This window comes from Sitophilus oryzae, unplaced genomic scaffold (genome assembly GCF_002938485.1).
Source record: "Sitophilus oryzae breed Bouriz unplaced genomic scaffold, Soryzae_2.0 scaffold_1828_pilon_pilon, whole genome shotgun sequence".
Lineage (NCBI taxonomy): Eukaryota > Metazoa > Arthropoda > Insecta > Coleoptera > Curculionidae > Sitophilus > Sitophilus oryzae.
In genome coordinates, this window is record NW_022146533.1 from 765840 (window position 1) to 785678 (window position 19839).

At 32.8% G+C, this 19839-nt stretch overlaps 1 protein-coding gene across 1 annotated transcript in view; it reads left to right on the forward strand.

The window, feature by feature from the left end:
* The window catches only part of LOC115883194 (cAMP-dependent protein kinase catalytic subunit 3), an 85094-nt gene extending 65916 nt beyond the window's left edge, over positions 1 to 19178 (forward strand). The window contains exons 4-7 of the mRNA XM_030901510.1: positions 1862 to 2217; positions 12334 to 12515; positions 12626 to 12703; positions 18779 to 19178. Of these exons, the coding sequence (XP_030757370.1) occupies positions 1862 to 2217; positions 12334 to 12515; positions 12626 to 12703; positions 18779 to 18904 (742 nt within the window). The 3' untranslated portion in view covers positions 18905 to 19178. The remainder of the gene's footprint in view (positions 1 to 1861; positions 2218 to 12333; positions 12516 to 12625; positions 12704 to 18778) is intronic.
* Positions 19179 to 19839: the final 661 nt, after the last annotated feature.

Below are 19839 nucleotides of genomic sequence, written 5' to 3' on the forward strand. Positions count from 1 at the left end.
ACGCTTGGCGTAATTTTTACGTTCCCTAGTCGCCAACCCTGCTATCGTTTTCACTATTCTGTGGAGGGCGCGCTGTCAACATCGCTTCTGTCAACTCTCTGTGATTTAACGGCACTTTTGGTTTGACCGTTTGGCCTGTCAGACGCCATTAGTCCTAGTTTTTAGAAATGGTGATTATTTAAATCTTGCTGTATAATCTGAATCAGCTGCTATTTCGAGGCTACAGGGTAGAGTTACGGATGTCCCAACTTGTATTTGTATTTTGCTGGCACGTTGGCGTCCCTTTTATTTTGTCCTCCAGAATGTCACATGGAAGAAAGGACAGGTTGTTTATTATTTATTGAGCCCTCGGAAGTATTTTGAGGGTCCAAGGTACGGGTAGTGTCTTATGTACGGACATTATCTTATGTACGGATGTCCTGTGGACGAGTGTCCCCAGTAAGAATGATTTTTTCTTACATATAAGTGCCACAGCGTGGATGTAGCTTGAGTCCCATGCTGCTTCGTTCCCAGCTATAAGCTAGTTAGTTACGGCTGTATCAATTCATGGTGTCCTCATTCTGGCCCCTTTGGTTGTGTTGGATGGCTGAGTACAGAGATGCGAGACCACCTCACGCTGTTACTGTTTAAAGCAAGATTACATAAAGAACAGCTAAGTGTAGATTTAAGTTCTAGTTTTACATTTAACATTTAAAACATTTACAGTCTTAAACAATAACGTACATCTTAAATAATATCGTACAGACTATGTTTAGTGGTTAGATTGTTAAGAACATTCATGTCGATTTAATATTTAATATAATAATTAATACTAAATATAATTTAGATCTTAGGTTTCATTGCATTACATCTTGTAATGGTATTACTTTTATAGATATTATTATCGCACTATTTTAACAGATGAATAACCAAACATAGATTCTAGAATCTACAGGTTGCAACATCTTCGATTTAGCATCATATGGAATATATCAAATTAATTAAAGTAATGCTACATTTCATATATTCTCTTAAACTTTACATGTCTTGTATTTTATCGTAGTTGTTTTCATTGATATTTAGTACGACTCTTACCACCACTTTCTTTGACATAAACCACTATATATTTATTAGAACTCTACAATGTCATGTACCATCTAAGAACATCATGAATAAATATAGTCATTAGTTTTAAGTAATATACAACTGTGTTTTCTTTCTCTGTACATGCCTGGCGCCCAATATTTATAATTTCGAATTATTATTGTTAATTAGTTTCTTTCCAGTGAAATACCTTATCCACGACTGCTCTACCAACGAAAAGCTGCCGCTCGCAGTGATAATGTTTTAAAAAAACGCTTCAATATAAAAAGATTTAAAAGTAATCCCTTGTAAGTAATTATCAAAGGTAATTATATATCGAGAAACTATAGTTACACTCGTTGAATTTGACACTCTGTGTCAGTTTAATAGTATAGTTTTTTAAACGTGACAAAAGTATTAATTTTTGCGACGTGATTGACAATATAAAACATCATTTTAATGCCTAGGCGTAAAAGTAAAGCACTTTTACGCCTAAGCACAAAAGTACGAAGATATATTAATAAATTGACATAAAGTGTTAAATTCAACGAGCGTAACCATAGTTTCTCGATATATTATTACTTACAAGGTATTACTTATCTTTTTAGATTATTTGGAAGGATTAAAACTGTTTAAAAAATTATTTGTGACGTTTGAAAAAAAATAGAATGTTCTATTCGGAGTAAAATTGACTAGGCGTTAAAATTACTTTTTTATATTGCCACATATATTATCACGTCGCAAGAATTAATACTTTTGTAATCTTTGAAAAAAAATAATTTCATGTATTTCTTTACAGATTATGGGCTAGCAGAGACGATGCGTGTATCTACATGCTCTTCGAATACGTCTGTGGAGGTGAACTTTTCTCCTACCTCAGAAACGCTGGCAGATTTACCACAAGCACTGGAAACTTCTACAGTGCTGAGATAGTGTCAGCCCTGGAATACCTCCATGCCAAAAACATCGTTTACAGAGACCTGAAGCCTGAAAACCTCCTATTGGATAAGGAGGGCCATTTGAAGATCACCGATTTCGGATTTGCCAAAAAACTGACTGATAGAACGTGGACGCTGTGTGGTACTCCGGAGTATTTAGCACCGGAAATCATTCAGAGCAAAGGCCACAATAAAGCTGTTGATTGGTGGGCTTTAGGTAAGGTTTTTTAATCATATGCTTCATTGAAAATTTTCATGATTGGTTGATTATACGAAAACGAAAAGATGCAGAAACAAAATATTTTATGGGGATATGTGGGAAGGTAATGTGCATAATTTAAAATTATTTTGAAATATACAGGGTGTGTCAGAACTAAGATCTATACCAAAGTTATATTTTTTCTTATGGAACACCCGGTATTTTATTTCATTTTTGGATTCTCGGATATAAAATCAGGCATTTATTATAAGGGTTTAATGTGCTTAAAAGCTTTGGGTTTTGAGATATTTAAAGATATTTAAATATGCATGCCATAACAAAAAGTTTGTCAACACTTTGTACATTACTTTTCAGAATTAATTAATACGACGTTGTCCGATGCGTAACTTCCACCCTGTGCGATTTTCCCATTGATCTTCGGTCAGATTTTTCTCGTTCATCGACCTTCTTATTCCTTCCATCCATGTTTTCTTGGGATGTCCTCTCTTTCGTTTACCAGGTGGTATCCAATGAATGACTTGTTTTGAAATTCTTTCATTGTGCATTTTCTGAACGTGGCCGTACCATATTAATTGTTTTTGTTCTATATCATTTACTATTGTTCCCTCTATTCCCATCTGTTGTCTAATGACTTCATTTCTGATCTTATCCCTCCGTGAAATTCTCATTGCTCTTCTAATCGCGTCCATTTCTGTTGTCTCTAATTTCCTTTTATTTCTTTCAGTGAGTCGCCATGTTTCACATCCATAGCGTAATATGCTTTTAACTAGTGTCTCGTATATATTATATTTCCTGTTTTTTGTAATTTCAGTGCTCCATAGAATGCCATTTATGCATCTGATAACTCTTCGTGCCTGTATTACTCTGTTGTTTATTTCTCTATCGTCCGTTCCATCTTCTGTAAATATCGATTCCAGGTACCTGTAATCTCCACATGCCCTAATTTCCATATTATTATCTAAAATAAGATTTTCTGTATTAGCTCCAATTGGAAGGTATTTTGTTTTTTCTGTATTTACTGTGAGACCCCATTTAGCATATTCTTCAATTATTTTCCGCACCATATATTCCATGTCATCTTTGTCGTTTGCAATTATGGCCTGGTCGTCTGCAAATTGCAAGGTGTATAGGCATATGTCATTTAGTTCTGTACCCATTCCGTTACATTTTCTTTTCCATAGATGTAAGGCCTTGGCAATATAAATTTTAAATAGTGTTGGGGATATACAGCAACCCTGTCGGAGCCCTTTATTGATAGAAATTTCCTCTGAGAGACCGTTGACCGTTTTTATTTGTGATTTTCCTCCATTGTAAAGATTTTGTACAGCTTTTATCAGAGCTGCGTTAATTCTTGATTCGTGCAATACTTCCCATAATTTTATTATTGGCACTGTATCATATGCTTTTTGTAGATGAATGTTATATGAACTTCCTGGTTCATTGCAGATTTCTTCTCGATAATCTGTTTCAATGCAAAGATATTATCTGTACATGATCTTCTGCTTCTGAAACCATTCTGCTCTTCTTCGTAGCTGGAGTATTCCTCTTCAATTAAGTTCCTCAGTATCCTTCCATAGAGGCGACTCATAGTGCTGGTGACCGAAATTCCCCTGTAGTTATTGGGATCCTCCCTTGAGCCCTTTTTATATATAGAGGAGATATATGCTTTTTTCCACTGTTCAGGTACTGGATGACCATTTAAGCACTGGTTAACTATGTTTGTTAACATTCTAAACAGTTTTTCGCTTCCAGATTTTATGAGTTCCGCATATACTCCCTCTGGGCCACATGCTCTTCCATTCTTTAAAGACATTATAGCGGTCTTTATTTTGTTGGTATTCACGTAGATTTCCTCTCCTTCAATGTTTGTTTCTGGCTGTGGCAGTTCTTGATACTCAGGTCTGTTCTCTGACAACAATTTGGAATAATATTTCACCCATTCTTTGTTGGTTATTATTTCTATAGGGGCTGACTCCTGTTTTTCAGTTGTTGTTGTTTTTATAAATCTCCATACTTCCGTATTCCTTCTTCCGCCTATATACGTATTAATTTCTTTGCATTTGTCATCCCACACTTTATTCTTTTCTTCTTTTACCATTCTCCTCACCTCATTTTTCTTGTCATTATAAGTGCGCTTGTCTAGTTCAGATTTCGAATTTAGCCATTTCAAATACAGTATCTTTTTTTCCTCTACAAGTTTTTCAAGTTCATCAGTCCACCACAACTTTCTGCTCTTTCGTCTCGCTTTTATTCCTAATGCTTCCTCTGCGGCTCCATAAATACTGTCAATTATATTATTGTATGTTAGGTGAAAAGGCCTTTCCGAATCTTCTATAAGTTTTTCATCAAGCCTGTTCTTATAAAGATATTTGACGCTGTCATGCATTAGACTTTCTAAATTATATCTTACTGTAGTAACTGGCTTCGTTCTTCCTGTTTCCCCTTGATTGTTTTGTTTAATTTGATATGATCGAAAGAGAATTTTTGATCTTAAAAGGTAATGATCTGAGTGGTGTCCGGTGCCCCTTAGGATTCTTACATATAGGCCATGGAAATAAACTTTACTAAAAAACTGTATTGCTTCCTAAAATGTATACAGGGTATCAAAAATTGCTGGTCTATTTTAAGTATTTATTTTACATAAAAACTTCGATATTTCAAATGCAACACTATGTATTTTTTTAGTTAGGTCGAAGCAGATTTAAATGCCCTTTCAAACTATATTAGGGTTTCCTATACCTATCTGGCTCAGATTTTGAATAAAAAGCGATTTTTCAATAAAATTGTAATCAAGATGGCTGGTGTCGCCATGTCGATTTTCTAGTGACACTTCGTAGCTATTTTCAAAATCGACATTAGTTTATGGACTTTATTTAAATTTATATAACAGGTTACTTTTATTTAATTTACCTACAAGAAAGTTAATAAGTAAGTATTTATAATTTTATCAAGAAAAATGAAGCAGTGTCTGCTGGCGAAAGGAATGGATATGTTACTAGTGATTTCATTTTGTGAGAACACAAAAACATTTTGTGAGGACACATATTTTATGTGGCCTGAAGGGTTTATGCTCAAAGACAATGCGATACTCATCAATTCTCATGTAAACAAACTCAAGCTTTGGGGATATAGCGTTCTTCTATAGCGTCGCAGGTCTTCTAATGAGGCGGTGGAGTGCTATACACTTTACTTTTTATGTGTCCCCATAGAAAAAAGTCTAAAGGAGTCAAGTCGGGTGACCGGGGAGGCCACTCGATTGCACCCCTTCGTCTTATCCACCGAACGGGAAAGTTATTGTTTAAATAATTTCGCACATTTTGAGAGTAATGTGGAGGTGCACCGTCTTGTTGAAATATTAGTTCTGCTTCAACGTATCCAGGATTGTTCTCTATGATGTCAGTTAGGGCTGGGTCGATGGTATTTTCCAGTAAATCCCAGTACATATCACCTGTCAGATTTCCAGGAAGAAATAAAGGACTCACAATAGAATTTCTAAAAATACCAGCCCACACTTATCATCAATTTCTGAGGGTTTTGTGTGTGCACCTCGTGAAAAACCCTGGGGTTGTCCTCAGCCCAGTACCGACAGTTGTGCCGATTAACTACACCGTTCAAAAAGAAAGTACACTCTACCTAACCTGATCGTTCGGCAAGTGAAAAAATGCGTAAACATCTAGAAATAATAAGAAAAAACAGCAAATTGGTCGAAGGAATTTATCCTTATCATTTACTCTGATAAATGTTTAAATAAACTGTTCAAATTTCAATCCTTCATATTTTCTCAATGACTCGACCGATTTTCAAAAACGAAGCGGGAAAATATAGAGAATAGACAGCCCTTTTCATTGCGGTACCACTTGACCCCCCGTCCCATTTGAAAAAAATTGGGGGATGACACCCCCGCTTAGAGGGTTGAAGATTTTGCAATCATTTTTGGGGCAGAAGTTGTCCCCCTCACAAACAAAATTGAGGTGTTTTTGAATTTTCTGAAAAAAAAATTACCCTGCCCATTATGCCTTGCGGAACGTTTTCGGCCCAAACCAAACCCTGTATAAAATTATCATGGTTTAATAAACCCGCAAGTAGCACTAAACCAATTTTAAAAGCATTTTAACAGTAAATTTTATTTCCTTGCAAACACATACGGCTATTTAAATGCACGTGCTTTGTAAAAATATCTGTGCAGTTAAACAAGTTATAAAACTGAAAATAACTAAATTATGTCATAAATGCTGTTTATAGCTAACACAATACGTATTTCAATACATTGCTCTGTTCCTATTTGATTGATTGTTTTATGTCTGTTGTTATTCTTTTATTAATACAGTTTGCGAAATTTTGTGGTATACTACCCAAATAGCAAAAAGAAGTTCTAAAAGGATTGAATTATTTTACAACAGTCGAATAGCGTTGTCTTAAGGACTGCTTGATTTTATTAAGCGGTAGGTTTCCACCATTCTGTTTTTTAATAAAAGTTGTCATATTAAACAATTTCCTAGTGGTTTTTAGAACTTGTCCTAAAACGCATTAAACGATAATTTCTTTTAGTATGATATAACACTTAATAAGACAATGCTATATGATAACAAACATATTATTTTATTAGACTCTTATACCCACCATGTAAGAGTTCTATTATATTCATATAACAAGTAGTCACAAGATCATATAATAGTTACTTAAACTTGTCTTATTAAAGTTGTATTACGTTGTATGATAGAATGTTTTATTGCGTTAAACTACGGTGCTGTATACAACACTAGTTATATAGCCTTATATGATAAAATTGTGATTAACAAAATGAATTCGCTGTAATATCTGCATTATAAAACTGGTAATGTATAATATAACCTCATTTTAAATTAAATGGTATACACGTATGGTATATACGTACGTATATACGTACGAGTATAATCAATCACAGCTATTATGAATTCTGGACAAAGTTGGAAAAAAGTTAACAAACGCAGTAGTAGTTATAAAGAGCATGTAAGAACAAACTCATCGAAATTACGGCAAATAATCCCGAGAATTCCCTGGGTTCCCAAAAGCCAAAATCTCTCGGGTTGTGTGGCTTCTTCAAAGCATTGTTGCCACGTTAATGTAAAAGTTTTACTGTAGTAATGTTTGTATTGTTTTATTGTTGATTTTCCAAGTCCTTAGGTTGCCGCTCACTCGTCGGGCATGCATGAATCCATGAAAACCTGATCGTGTTTGTTAGTTTAAATACTAATCAAATGAGATTTGGCAACATCTATTTGTCACAAATCTCAATATGTCAAAAATATTTTTATAGTGCCTGGAAATTCTGCGTAATGATAGATATTTATCCTATACCGTATTATTTTACAACAAAGACTTATTTAAGGGATTCATTTATAATAAAATGTTTGCATTATAATTCGCCATGTTTAAGGCAGAATTTTTGTATGGCCTATGGCCGCCATTATATGAAGCAAAATTAAAAACATCAAAATATATTGTAAAATGTTATTTTTGAGAACTATTTTGTAATAAGATTCCCACATACAGTAATAAACTGTCTAATTAAATTAAAAACAAGAATTTTTGAAAATTTTATTTTATTTTATTGTTTAAATTTATACGTAAACCTTAATCGAAATTAAAGCGCTTTAATTTTTTGCCAAATACATACCTATAATCTACCAGTAAAATTTTCGGCGCAACAAAAATTGTCCCTACTTTTCAAACCGTATTAATGATTTCTTATATTACATATTTGCTGTACCTTCTGGCTCTACCCGCCATTTTCACCGTCGAGTAAAGTCTCCCTTTTAACAATCCACATCCTCTAGATTCATTTTATGACACGCTTAAAATATAATTTGCTCCTAATATTCTTCGGTAAAAAATAAAATACTTTTTTACCTCGCTAAATGATCAAATGTTCTGTTTCTTAGATGTGACCACGTAATACACAATAAAACTAGTTTTATAATAGTTATATAACGCTGTGTAAAATAGTTGCATAAGAGTTGTATACCCTTTTTATAGAACTTCTATACTACTAAACGGTTGTATAAAAATGGGCCTTTTTTAAAAACCAATTTTTATAGACCAATAAAAAAAGGTATTAAATTCTGTTTTATTTTCTTTGTAATATATAGTGAAAATTAAATAAAATTAAATACACGTGTTCGAAATATATAAATAAAATGCAGTATTTATATATTTACTAATTTGAGTGTTGAAACAATAGATTCAGATCAAAGGGTGCTTATTTTCAAACAACGAATGTCATAAATTTTAGATATTTTCAAAACTTGCCAACATTTCTCTTGTAAAAATAACACAAGAGTTAAAAAAAATGTTTTACTATTTGTTTTTTTTTTATTTTTTAACATCTCGACTAAAAAAGTCTAATTGAAAGATAAACTAAATATTTTATAACCGAAGAAAATGTCGTCTTAGTAGGCTTTCAAATCACACTTGCAAAACTGACTGATTACGAGTATGTTAGAAAAGTAAAAGTTAAAAAGTGAGAGAGCTTCTAAAAAAATATCGATAAGATAATATAGATTTACCGGGTGCGTCCCGAAATTTATTTTTTCAGATAAAAAAACGAGATTTGGTATATTAGTATATCACATAAATTAGAATTGATTGGTGAACTCAATTGTTTTTTATCACTTCCTGTTTTAACGGAAATGACTACAACTTTTTATTTTTAAATGGAATTTTTTACTTCGTTCGATTGAAAATGACTCCCTGAACAACAGTATTATATTATGTCAACTTTTGACTTTTTCGCTTTAAAGAAAAATCGTATTTTAAATTTCAATAAAGTCTCAATTTTTAATCAAAGAGACTTGGAAAAATAGTTTTGATCGTCTAAGGTTTTTCGTGTCTTGTCCTGACCTGTGAAAAGATCTCAATTTTTCCAAATGAAGCGATAGCCAAATATACTAATGAGTATATTTGGAAAAAGAATTTTTTTACGAATAATTTGGTACCATACAAGTCTGGCAGAATTTATTATTGATTATTCATTTAAAGGACACTATTATGCCGTTTTTTGTCGATTGTATTATTACATATTGTTTAATATATGAAAATTTACATTTAGTCTGGCGCATTCGCCATTTTTTTTAGAATTCAATTTTGGCCTACCTGTAATTTCCCTACAAATTTTTATTTCCCCTGTGTTTTATAAGTGTATTTCTATTTCAACAATACGATATTTGTTAATAACATCATAAAATAACTTACTTAAAATAATCAGGAAACCAAACTTACGTTTAAAATTAAATATAGGAAGTAAAACAAAAAGTATCATCATTTTAAGTACTTTACACATAGATTAAAATGACTGATGCGTGCCTGAACATGACGTCCAAGTTTTAGCCAATAAAAACTAGACATACTATTGGCAACACCGTCTTCCTGTTCCTTAATAGACCCGTAGTACACTAGCACCACTGTAAACTATAAATTATCTCATGGAGTATTGTTCAATGTTGTTTCGAACACATGTTCCAGCTGACATGTTTCTGAACAGTTTCCAAATCGTAGTAGTATATCCGAAATAATTTTAGCGGTCTCATCAAGCCCTCTTTTATTGGCCACCATAAAGTCAAGTGAATTGGAAAAAACATAAGTTAGAAAATTTTGGAGTATTCCCAAAAACGTATAGTAGCTGTGTAGAAGATGCGGAGAGATTTATGGAAGCCTCGAACTTAAAAATAATTGAAGGTTAAATGTATCTGTGGTTTATTGTTTAAAATTTATTTAGACAAGCTATGAAGCAAAACAGAATAATGTTTTTGTTACATAATTAATAAGTTTGGGATCTGAGGAACTTTTTCGAGTGTCTTAGATCATTGGAGGACACCCATTCCAAGTTACGGATGGACTCTTCCAGATTATTCAGTTCCGCTTTCAGTTGGTTTATTTTAGGACATACATTTATACGAATTCTTTCACTTATTTTTATCTGCAGAATATGCTGTCGATGTTACCGGAATACAGTTCGGACCACCCTGTATATAGATATAGAATGTGACGACTTTTCTGTCGTTACCCAAATAGAATGAAAAAAGAATCCGTTGCTCAGGGTTAGAGGAAAGCTGGGTTCGTAGGTAAGGCTTCTGACTCACAGTGACTTTCTAATGTTGTTAAAAAATTAGAAAATGATAATATGTAGGCTGCAGAGATTTTAATATTGATGTTAATAGGTATGGTCAAAGACAGTGAAAAGGGCGCCACTTACTTTGTTTATGAGAGTGGTAAAGTAAGAAACCAAAAAGAAAAATATGATATCACAACATAGCTAAAATAAAGTAATCAACAGCATTAAGGGTCTATTATGTTTATCAGAAATAAAAGTCAGAAATAACTATCCTACATTAAACATTTATTGAAAACGAACACAAGTATCATCAATTTGTCACAGTGATCCCAATAAAACCGCAAGTTATTTTAAATAGATTCGAATTTAGTAACTGTATTCTTTGAACTAAGTAAGCTACTTAATATAAAAACAGGTGAAATTTATGTATGTCTCAATACGATGATGTTTCGAAACATGTCGTGTACAAAAACCTTTAAAATGAATATGTGTTAATAATTTTCATATAAAATATCATAGCTAAGTAAGAGTTTACTGTACGAATCAAATTATAACTTATAACGTTAAATAAAAAATAATTTTGACTACAATATGTGGGATAAATAGTGATAATTTACCAGGTTATTAAATCTGTTGTCTCAAAAATTATAAAGTAAAAGCGTACCTTGTGTATCAAACTTAAGACTTATCTGTATATAGTTTCTTATGATGTAAACAGGTAGGTAGGTATTCTCCAGACTAACAGAAGTAGATGCAGATGACTATGGCAGGAGAAGTCTTCGATATCAGCCAAAAGAACGATTGTAATGTCAGGAACACTGTCTTAAGGTCTGCATAGGTCCATACAAAATGAAAGTGGGTGAAACATACAATAATTACTGCATTATTACTGCATACCATGTGGTAGTTACTGAGTACCATGTGGTAGTTACTGAGTACCATGTGGTAGTTACTGAGTACCATGTGGTAGTTACTGAGTACCATGTGGTAGTTACTCTATAAATAAAAAATAGTTCTCAGGACAGATACTCAATAAAAAAACAACTTACGGTCTGAAAATCAGCTTTACATAAATATATTCAAACCATATGCCGATCCAAACCAGTAATTAAATACTCAAATAAACGAAATAAAAACGGAAATAACTGAAATAGAATTTAGTTAGATAGGGCTATATAAAATGGCGGATAAACTTACGGTGATCATTCCAAGAAGAAACCAAACAAATACGATCTATACTCTGTATTGCATACTTTACAAGGTTTTCAAATTTCCAAATCGGATACCCATGCAATCGAAATCGAAAAGTGGATTCAGAGTGCTTTTCACTGGAAAATTTGTCGGACGCCGAAACACGCGTCTTCTTCAGATCCAAATTCCCAGAAAAAAAGACCTTCTTCTCAGTTCTCAGTTTCAGAACCCAACTGTCATAAATGAAGTTTGACATCTAGCGAATAGATGCGCTAATAAAAATTAAATATCGGGACAAGTGAAATGCAATTAAGGAAGTTTGGCATATAGCGAATAGATGGCGCTAATAAACAAGACAAGTGAACTGTAATAAATGAAGTTTGATATCTTTGGCATCTAGCAAATAGATGGCGCCAATACTAAGAAATTTAAATAAAAATAGATTTTTAAATTCAATTTTATTAAAGAAAATAAAAAATGCTACAAGAAGTTTACATAATTTCCAATTTTATCTCAGGAACATCTCATGGGACTATTAGGAGTAGTAATAGACATAACAATTTTGAAATATACACTCGATATAATTTTAGAAATTTGGAAAATATATTTTCATTCAAAACGTATTTTAGACACAACAATATTTTGACACTTCTATAATAGCAAGTGACTTAAATTCAGTAGATAGTTTTTTAGAAAGAATATTTCATTAAATTGGACTTGAACCAACAATTATTTTACTTAGATTCAAACAGTACCTACATACAGTTTACTTCGTATTTTTTGAAAACATAATTTTAAATTTATACAAAATCTATATTTCTTTTTTGTTACAGGTGTATTAATATATGAAATGTTGGCTGGATACCCGCCATTTTATGATGACAATCCTTTTGGGATATATGAGAAAATTTTGAGTGGAAAGATAGAATGGGCAAGACATATAGATCCCGTTGCCAAAGACATTATCAAAAAGTTACTGGTACAAGATCGGACCAAACGACTAGGAAATATGAAGGTAAATATATACATACTACACGTTTATTGGTTGTATATCATAGGCCACTGTGATACAAATAGTTCAATAAATACATTTATCCAATTTGCTTTATTATTCTTTCTTCCTAGAGTGGAGCTGATGACGTCAAAAGGCACAGGTGGTTCAAAGGCATTGAATGGCAAGATGTAGTCCACAGGAAGCTAACGGTAAGTTAACATAACTATACAGGTTGTTAACTGGACAGTTAGTTATAGGGAAACAGAATGGCAATACTGCCTATTGAGAGCGCATGCACTAGGGTTTTCTGCCGACTCGTCCCGTCGCGTCGTCTATCGACGAGCGGGCCGAGGTTGCCATAATGCCACGAGCAAGCTCTTGCCGCGAGTAATGAACAAATTAGCAACCTCCCAAGCAACACAGATAGTAGCAGGTACGTTCCTGGGACTACAAAAGCGACCATCAAGTAGACTGCCACTATCGACGGCTACGTTGCCGCCACGTAGCCGCCACGTAACTGTTACTAAAATGGGGAAGAATTTAGGGTAACTGGGTAGTATACCGGGTGGTCCCAGAGACTAACGCTGCCACTATATTTTGTAACTACACAAACTAACTTAAACAGATGCGACACCTTATGGGAAATTTTGTGTTCAAAAAGACCTATGTTCGGAAGTGCGACGACAGAGCGGCGATACCGTCGATGAAGGCAAAATATTCGGCCAAACAAACAGCCGTCGTGACTTCAAATCGTTCCCGCACTCCCCCCTTCCCTAAGCTTCCATTTCTTTCGTTCTTTCTCGCCTTTAACCTTGCCTTTGATACACCGCGCCGTCTCGTCTAGCCGTCGCAGCCGCCGTACGATTATAAAGCCAAAGCGAGATTGCCAGCTTGAACTTTTTTTATGGGAGAATTAAATGTTATACATATAACATTGTATTAGCGCTTTCTCCTGGATAATAATAAATAACTATAATTACATGATGTTAGGAAATATCAGCTAATATTTATTTGTTAAGTATGAGAAATTTACAAACTTTAACAATGGGTTAAAATCAATACATATGTATAAAGAAAATGACGATATCTTTAAAATGAAAAATGATATAAAATATCAGAAATATAAAATTCTTAAAGAATAGGATCTTTGTTGTCAGCTTGCCGTTTGTATTTAGCTGTACTTCCAGCTGTTAATTTCAAATATTAAACTAAAGTCTATCTACTATTAGCCAGCTTAAATTATCTTTAATTATTGTTATATCCTGCTTGTTAATAGTTTTATGCACTACTATCATTTTATTTGATATTTTAAATTGATTTAAAATTTAGCAGCTGATCTTTTATATAGCAAATAGGGTACTTTTATGATACAGACACGGCATATTGTTTGCATGTGCCGTGATACCGATATAGTTTATACAAATTGGTAAGTAGAATTGGCAACAGTGTCCTATAAAAAGGAATATGGGAATCTAAGATGGGAATATTGAAGGTTTTCACTTTTCAGAGGATTTTTAAGTCAGTTTCTTCAGTTGTTTCACGTGGATATTACATACATCATTATTATTAGCTGTTTCCGATTTTAATTTTCTGTTGGGTTTTGTTGGTTTACATTTAGTTAGTTCACGGTGTTCTTAGTATTGTTTTAGTTAATTCAGTTTAAGTTTCTTGTTTTGATTTTATTTAAAATGCTTTTAAAAAAATGTGCTTTCAATGGATGAGAAAACATTTCACTAAAAACTGAAGAAGATACATTTTTTAGATTTTCTAGGACTAAATTATATCAAAAACTGTAGGTGTTTTTTCCGAAAATACCTATATTTTCTAATACGAAAAAAGCGAATTTAAATAGACATACAGTTCGATCAAATAATTGACTTATTAACTACATAAACTTTGTAAAAATATTATACTTCTATGCAGGTAGTAATAAATTTTCATGCCAACTTTCACCCCTATCATCCCCGAGATGAGGGATTTTCAAAAATCGTTTCTTCTACTCTATACTATTGCTTCCCAATTATACTTAAGCATATTTGGCCAAATTTTAATTCATAAATATTATGTACTTCTAAACCACATAGTACTAACGAATTTTCATAAAATTTTGCTCTTAATTTTACCCCTTTAGGAAATGAGTTTCGAGAAAACGCTTCGTAAGTATGCCACACCGAAATATCATACTTCTATACCAAATATTAACGAATATTTGCAATATTATCCTTAGAGAAACCTTTATTGTGTAATGCTTTGAATGAACAGGTTTTTATTTTATGTTTTGCTTTATAATTGTTCAGCCCTAATTTTACCCTCCTCGGGGATGAATTTTCATAGTCGCCTCTCATATAGTCATTGCGTTACTTAAGAAACCTTTTGAAATTATTAATAACAAAATTATTGTATGTTCTTAGGACGAGATTTTTACAAATTTTTATATAAATTTCTACCACTAATTTCACCTCTTTAGGGGATGAAATTACCTTTGTGCAAAATATTAAACTCCCAGAACCAATTTTACGGAATGTTTGTACCGACTTTTTTTCTTTTTGGGAGATGAAATTTAGGGATAATTATAATAATTATAGTTCGTTCCAAAGATATTTAAACTCAACCATTAACATACAAACTGGATAAAATGTTCTCACATTTATGTCCTGAGCCTGAGAAAAAAACAATATGGCGATATTATTATATAACTTGGTAATATTTGACGGGTAGTTTCATCTCGTTGGAATTTGACTTTCGAAAAATCCGTTTGCCAAAAATAAGCTTTTTACGTCAAGCAGTTTAAGCAGAATCGTAGTTAATCAATTACCCAACTTTTAAAAAAATGCAAAATATGTAAAAAAACAAAATAAATTATGCGTGTCCAAGCGTTTTCCCGAAAGACTAACCGTTTTTTAAATAACAAATATTGTAATATTTGAGGGGCATTTTCACCCTCTTGGAATCGAGAAACCCCTCCTTATCGAATCTCTACACCCCACAGTCAATCCGTTTGCCAAAAATCAGCTTTAAACGTCAAGCAGTTTAAGCAGAATCGTGATTACTCAATGATCATATTTTATGAAACACATTGTATAAATTTTAAAAAAATCTTAAAATATGTAAAACAACAAAATAAAATATACGTTTTTAAGAGTTTTTCCGAAAAACTCATCGGTTTTTAAATAAAAAAGATTCTAATATTTGAGGGGTGGTTTCACCCCCTTAGAATTCGAGTTTCGAAAAATCCCTTCTTATCGAACCTCTACACCCTAAAGTCAATCCGTTTTCCAAAAATCAGTTTTTTACGTCAAGCGCTTTAAGCAGGATCGTGATTAATCAATGACCAGATTTTCCAAACACCCTGTATACATTTTTAAAAAATCTTAAATTATGTAAAACAAACCAAACAAAATAAAATATACGTGTTTAAGCGTTTTCTCGGAAACTTGACCGTTTTTTAAATAAAAAATATTGTAATATTTGAGGGATGGTTTCACCCCCTTGGAACTGGAATTTCGAAAAATCTCTTCTTAACGAACCTCTACGCCCTAGAATCAACCTGTATGCCAAAATTGAGCTTCTTACGTTGAGTGGTTTGAGCAGGATCGTGATTAATCAGTGAGTCAGTCACTTAAGAATTTTATATATTAGTAGGTATAGATTGTGAATGTATCAAAAATTGAAAAAAAACTAATGAAATTAAATTCATCTCCATTTGATTCCGAACTACAAAATTCCCTCTCTATTTTCTACACAAAGGAGGCGTGGCTTCTTAGTAAACGAATGAAGGTTACTTTGCTGGTCCGCTGTAAAATTCGCCTATATGACAAATTTAACGGAAAAATTTGCCTGGCGCATTCGCCAAAATGTAATTTTCACATTTGCATTGTTTGTCGCATCTGTTTAGGTTAGTCTGTGGTAACTATAAAGTGAAAGGGTAGTAGCGGCCACTATCCTGCTACGTAGCGGCCTGGTTGCCCCTACGTAGCCGCCTGGTAACTGGTACTATATAGTAGCAAAGCCAAAAGTATTTAAACTCAAAGCAAAACATTCTTCTAGCAACCTCTACTTTTAAAAAAATGTTTTGAAATAAAATAATAATATGATATGACAGCCGCGGTGCATGGCCATGTTAAAGTTAAGTTAATAATGGCGTATTATGTTTATGAGGAAAATGATGGTTTTTAATCGCGTATTTCGGACACTTCCAGGACTAATATAATAACGCACGTCACTTTACTGACAAATATTACCGAGTTAGATGGAAATATTTTAACGCGCCTTCGAATTAATTCAACTTTGTAGATATTTAAGGACAAAAAATAATATCGAAAATATTAAAAATAATATTTCGTAATGCACAAAAGTGTGTTCGAGTTCTAATTGGAAAAATAAATGCTTAAAGCACTATAAAACTTGGGAAAATAAAGAAAAAAAAAATGAAAATATATTAACAAATAAATTTAATTAAAAAATGTCTGACAGTAAAAAATGGCTGACGCACACTTCGCTACGATAAAGTTAGGCTCTTCCCTATGAAGTAGCAGGGACTACCCATTTTTTACTTTAAAAGATCCGCTACTTCCAGTGATTAAGTTGTTACTACCCAAAAGTTACTTTGTTAACTTTATTATCCTTAAATGTATTTAAAATTTGTACACTATGGTAACTACTGGAACTAAAACGTTACTTTGAACACCCAAAAAGTCGGACAATCAGGCATTTGGTGACAATATAGTTCCATATGTTCCTATAAAGTTCCGCCTACCTCTCATCTCAAAACAATTTAAGAACACTAATTTTTTATCTAGGAGCCTTGGAAAAATATATTTGATCATTTAATGTTTTTCGTGTCTTGTTCTAACTGGTTAAAAGATGCCTAAATTTTTTTTAATTATATCTCAATTTTTTCAGATGGAACGAGGATGACTTATTAGCATATTTGAAAAAACATTTTTACGAATAATTTGATACCACACACTTGGTATTTCGATCAAAATTCTTGGTATATCGGCCAAAATTCTAATGGAGAACTCTTAAATGGAAGCAAGCCGTCAACATTAAAAATTAGAGACACCGATTCTAGGTTGGTCTCTTCCTATAAACGTGCTACTAAAATCTTCCTTATTCCATTGTACCAAAATTCTCCATTTCCAATTGGAACAATGGCACAATATCTCGGTGTACTCAATAAAGTTCTGCTGTTTCCTGACAATGATGTTAAGCCTTCATTTTTTAGTATACCAAGTAAATCTGTTAAAGCAATGTGGCTGATTTGGTGTTTTAAGGCCCAATGCTTTAGTTCCTGACTGATGTTACTTTCTTTCTGAGCTCTGTTATATCTTTAAATTTATCAGTAGTCACCAACTCGACATTCCTAGATAAATGCAGCTATAAGAACTTTACAAATATAGAAAATATGACAATTATACATAATATGTATATGAATTTTCAAAAATAGATTTAAAATAATTTATTGTCATATCAAAGCCCAGTCATACTTCTCTAAATTTAATCCAATAAACCCTTTATCCTGGTGAACTTGTCTAGGAAGGTCCACTAGCAGCGCAGTGAACAAACAATTTTATTGATCTTTATTCTTGTGGTAACGGACAGAATGGGTAAATACGCGATCTGCTACTATAAAGAAATATTTTTTAGTATCCACAACTTTATAGAAGCAAGACGTCAATAGGAGTATAGTACCCGTTACTTTATAGTAACAAACCATAGTTGCAGCTACTATTTTGGGACCAACAATTAGTACCCAAATGCCTCGTAACTTTAAGACCCAAAATATAGGGTACTGCGACTATTCTGCGACTAAGCATGTTACCTTAATTTTGGGTGTTTAAATTCCAAATGACTAGTAACAGGGTGGTAACAGATACTATCCAAAAATAACAGGGTGCACAGTTAGGAACTATGTTTTGGTAGCCAGTCTTAAACCGAAGGGATTTGGAACTATCTGTGTTGCCTTGGGCTGTATACAATTTGTGCACGCACAACTAGCAAGGTGGATCAACGTTATATTAAATTAGATTCTTTGAGGTGACTATAGGCCTGAACCACTGCCAGACCATTCTGAAGCAACTAAGAAACGAACCTTATTCCAGTGAGCAAATTCCATATGCAGTGACTAAGCATCACTTAATGTTGAATTAAATAATATTAAAAAAAAATTGCTTTCAGAATAGTTACTCTGAGAAGCCCCTAGACAAAATCTCTCTCTCTTTTTTTAATTAAAAAAAATCAAAAAAATGTACTTAACTTACTCTAAACCATTTCTTTTTCAGCCGCCTATTGTACCAAAAATTATGTACGAAGGGGACACCAGCAACTTTGACGATTACCCAGAGACCGACTGGAAGAGTTCGAGGACACTAGATGATTCAGAACTGAAGTTGTTCGAGGACTTTTAAGCTGTCTGTTCATGTTTTGTACAGTGTATTGAGTTTGCCATTGATTTTTTATGATGATGTGCCTTTTTCCATAAAAAAAGTGTTTTGGCGTATAGAAATGGAACCAGAGAATATTATTTATCGAACAGTACATGTATAAATAAATTGTATTAGTTAATTATTTCAAGTAATTAGTACAGGGTGCCATGATAGTTCCCAGCGAAAAACTAGTTACGCCACTGGCATTGGCTCATAAACAAGAAACCCTGTAAAATACATTGTACATAATTATTATTAAAAGAGAATGTTCGTATTTATTTAAATTACAATTATTGAAAGTTTGTATGTTTATTTCTTTATTATTGCATTTTTTGACGATGAAAAATATTGAATTACTTAAATTTACGAACTATACTGTATAAATTTATTGTACTAGGCATTTATACGTAATAATAAGTGTTGTTTGAGAGAGATTTGCATTTCTAAGACTTTTTGTGAGCTGCCATAGATGCTTAATATAAACACACATTTAAAAGTTAAAGTTGTTGTCAATGTACTTAATCTGAAACTCGTACATTTACAGTATGCAGGGGCGGTTACAGAAATTTATTTTAGGGGGGGGGCCCAAATCAAAAATAATGTAAAATATGCCTTTTAGGGTGTAATTTTTAACCCAAAAGGTTAATATTTAACCCAACTTACAGGTTTTAGGGGGGCTGCACTGACAGTATGCATAACTTTTAAACATGTGTATTGTACATATTTTATTCATTGTGATATTGAACTGTTTTAAGTTAGCTTGTTTTATATAATTGTAGATATTTGTACATAATACGTATTATTCATAGGGTATTGTATTAGGTTGATTTGTTATGTAGTATTGTAGCGAAAAATATCGTGTACATGTATTAAGTTACCGTGAATTATTTTTTTTAACTAAAAATAGTGGCATTATT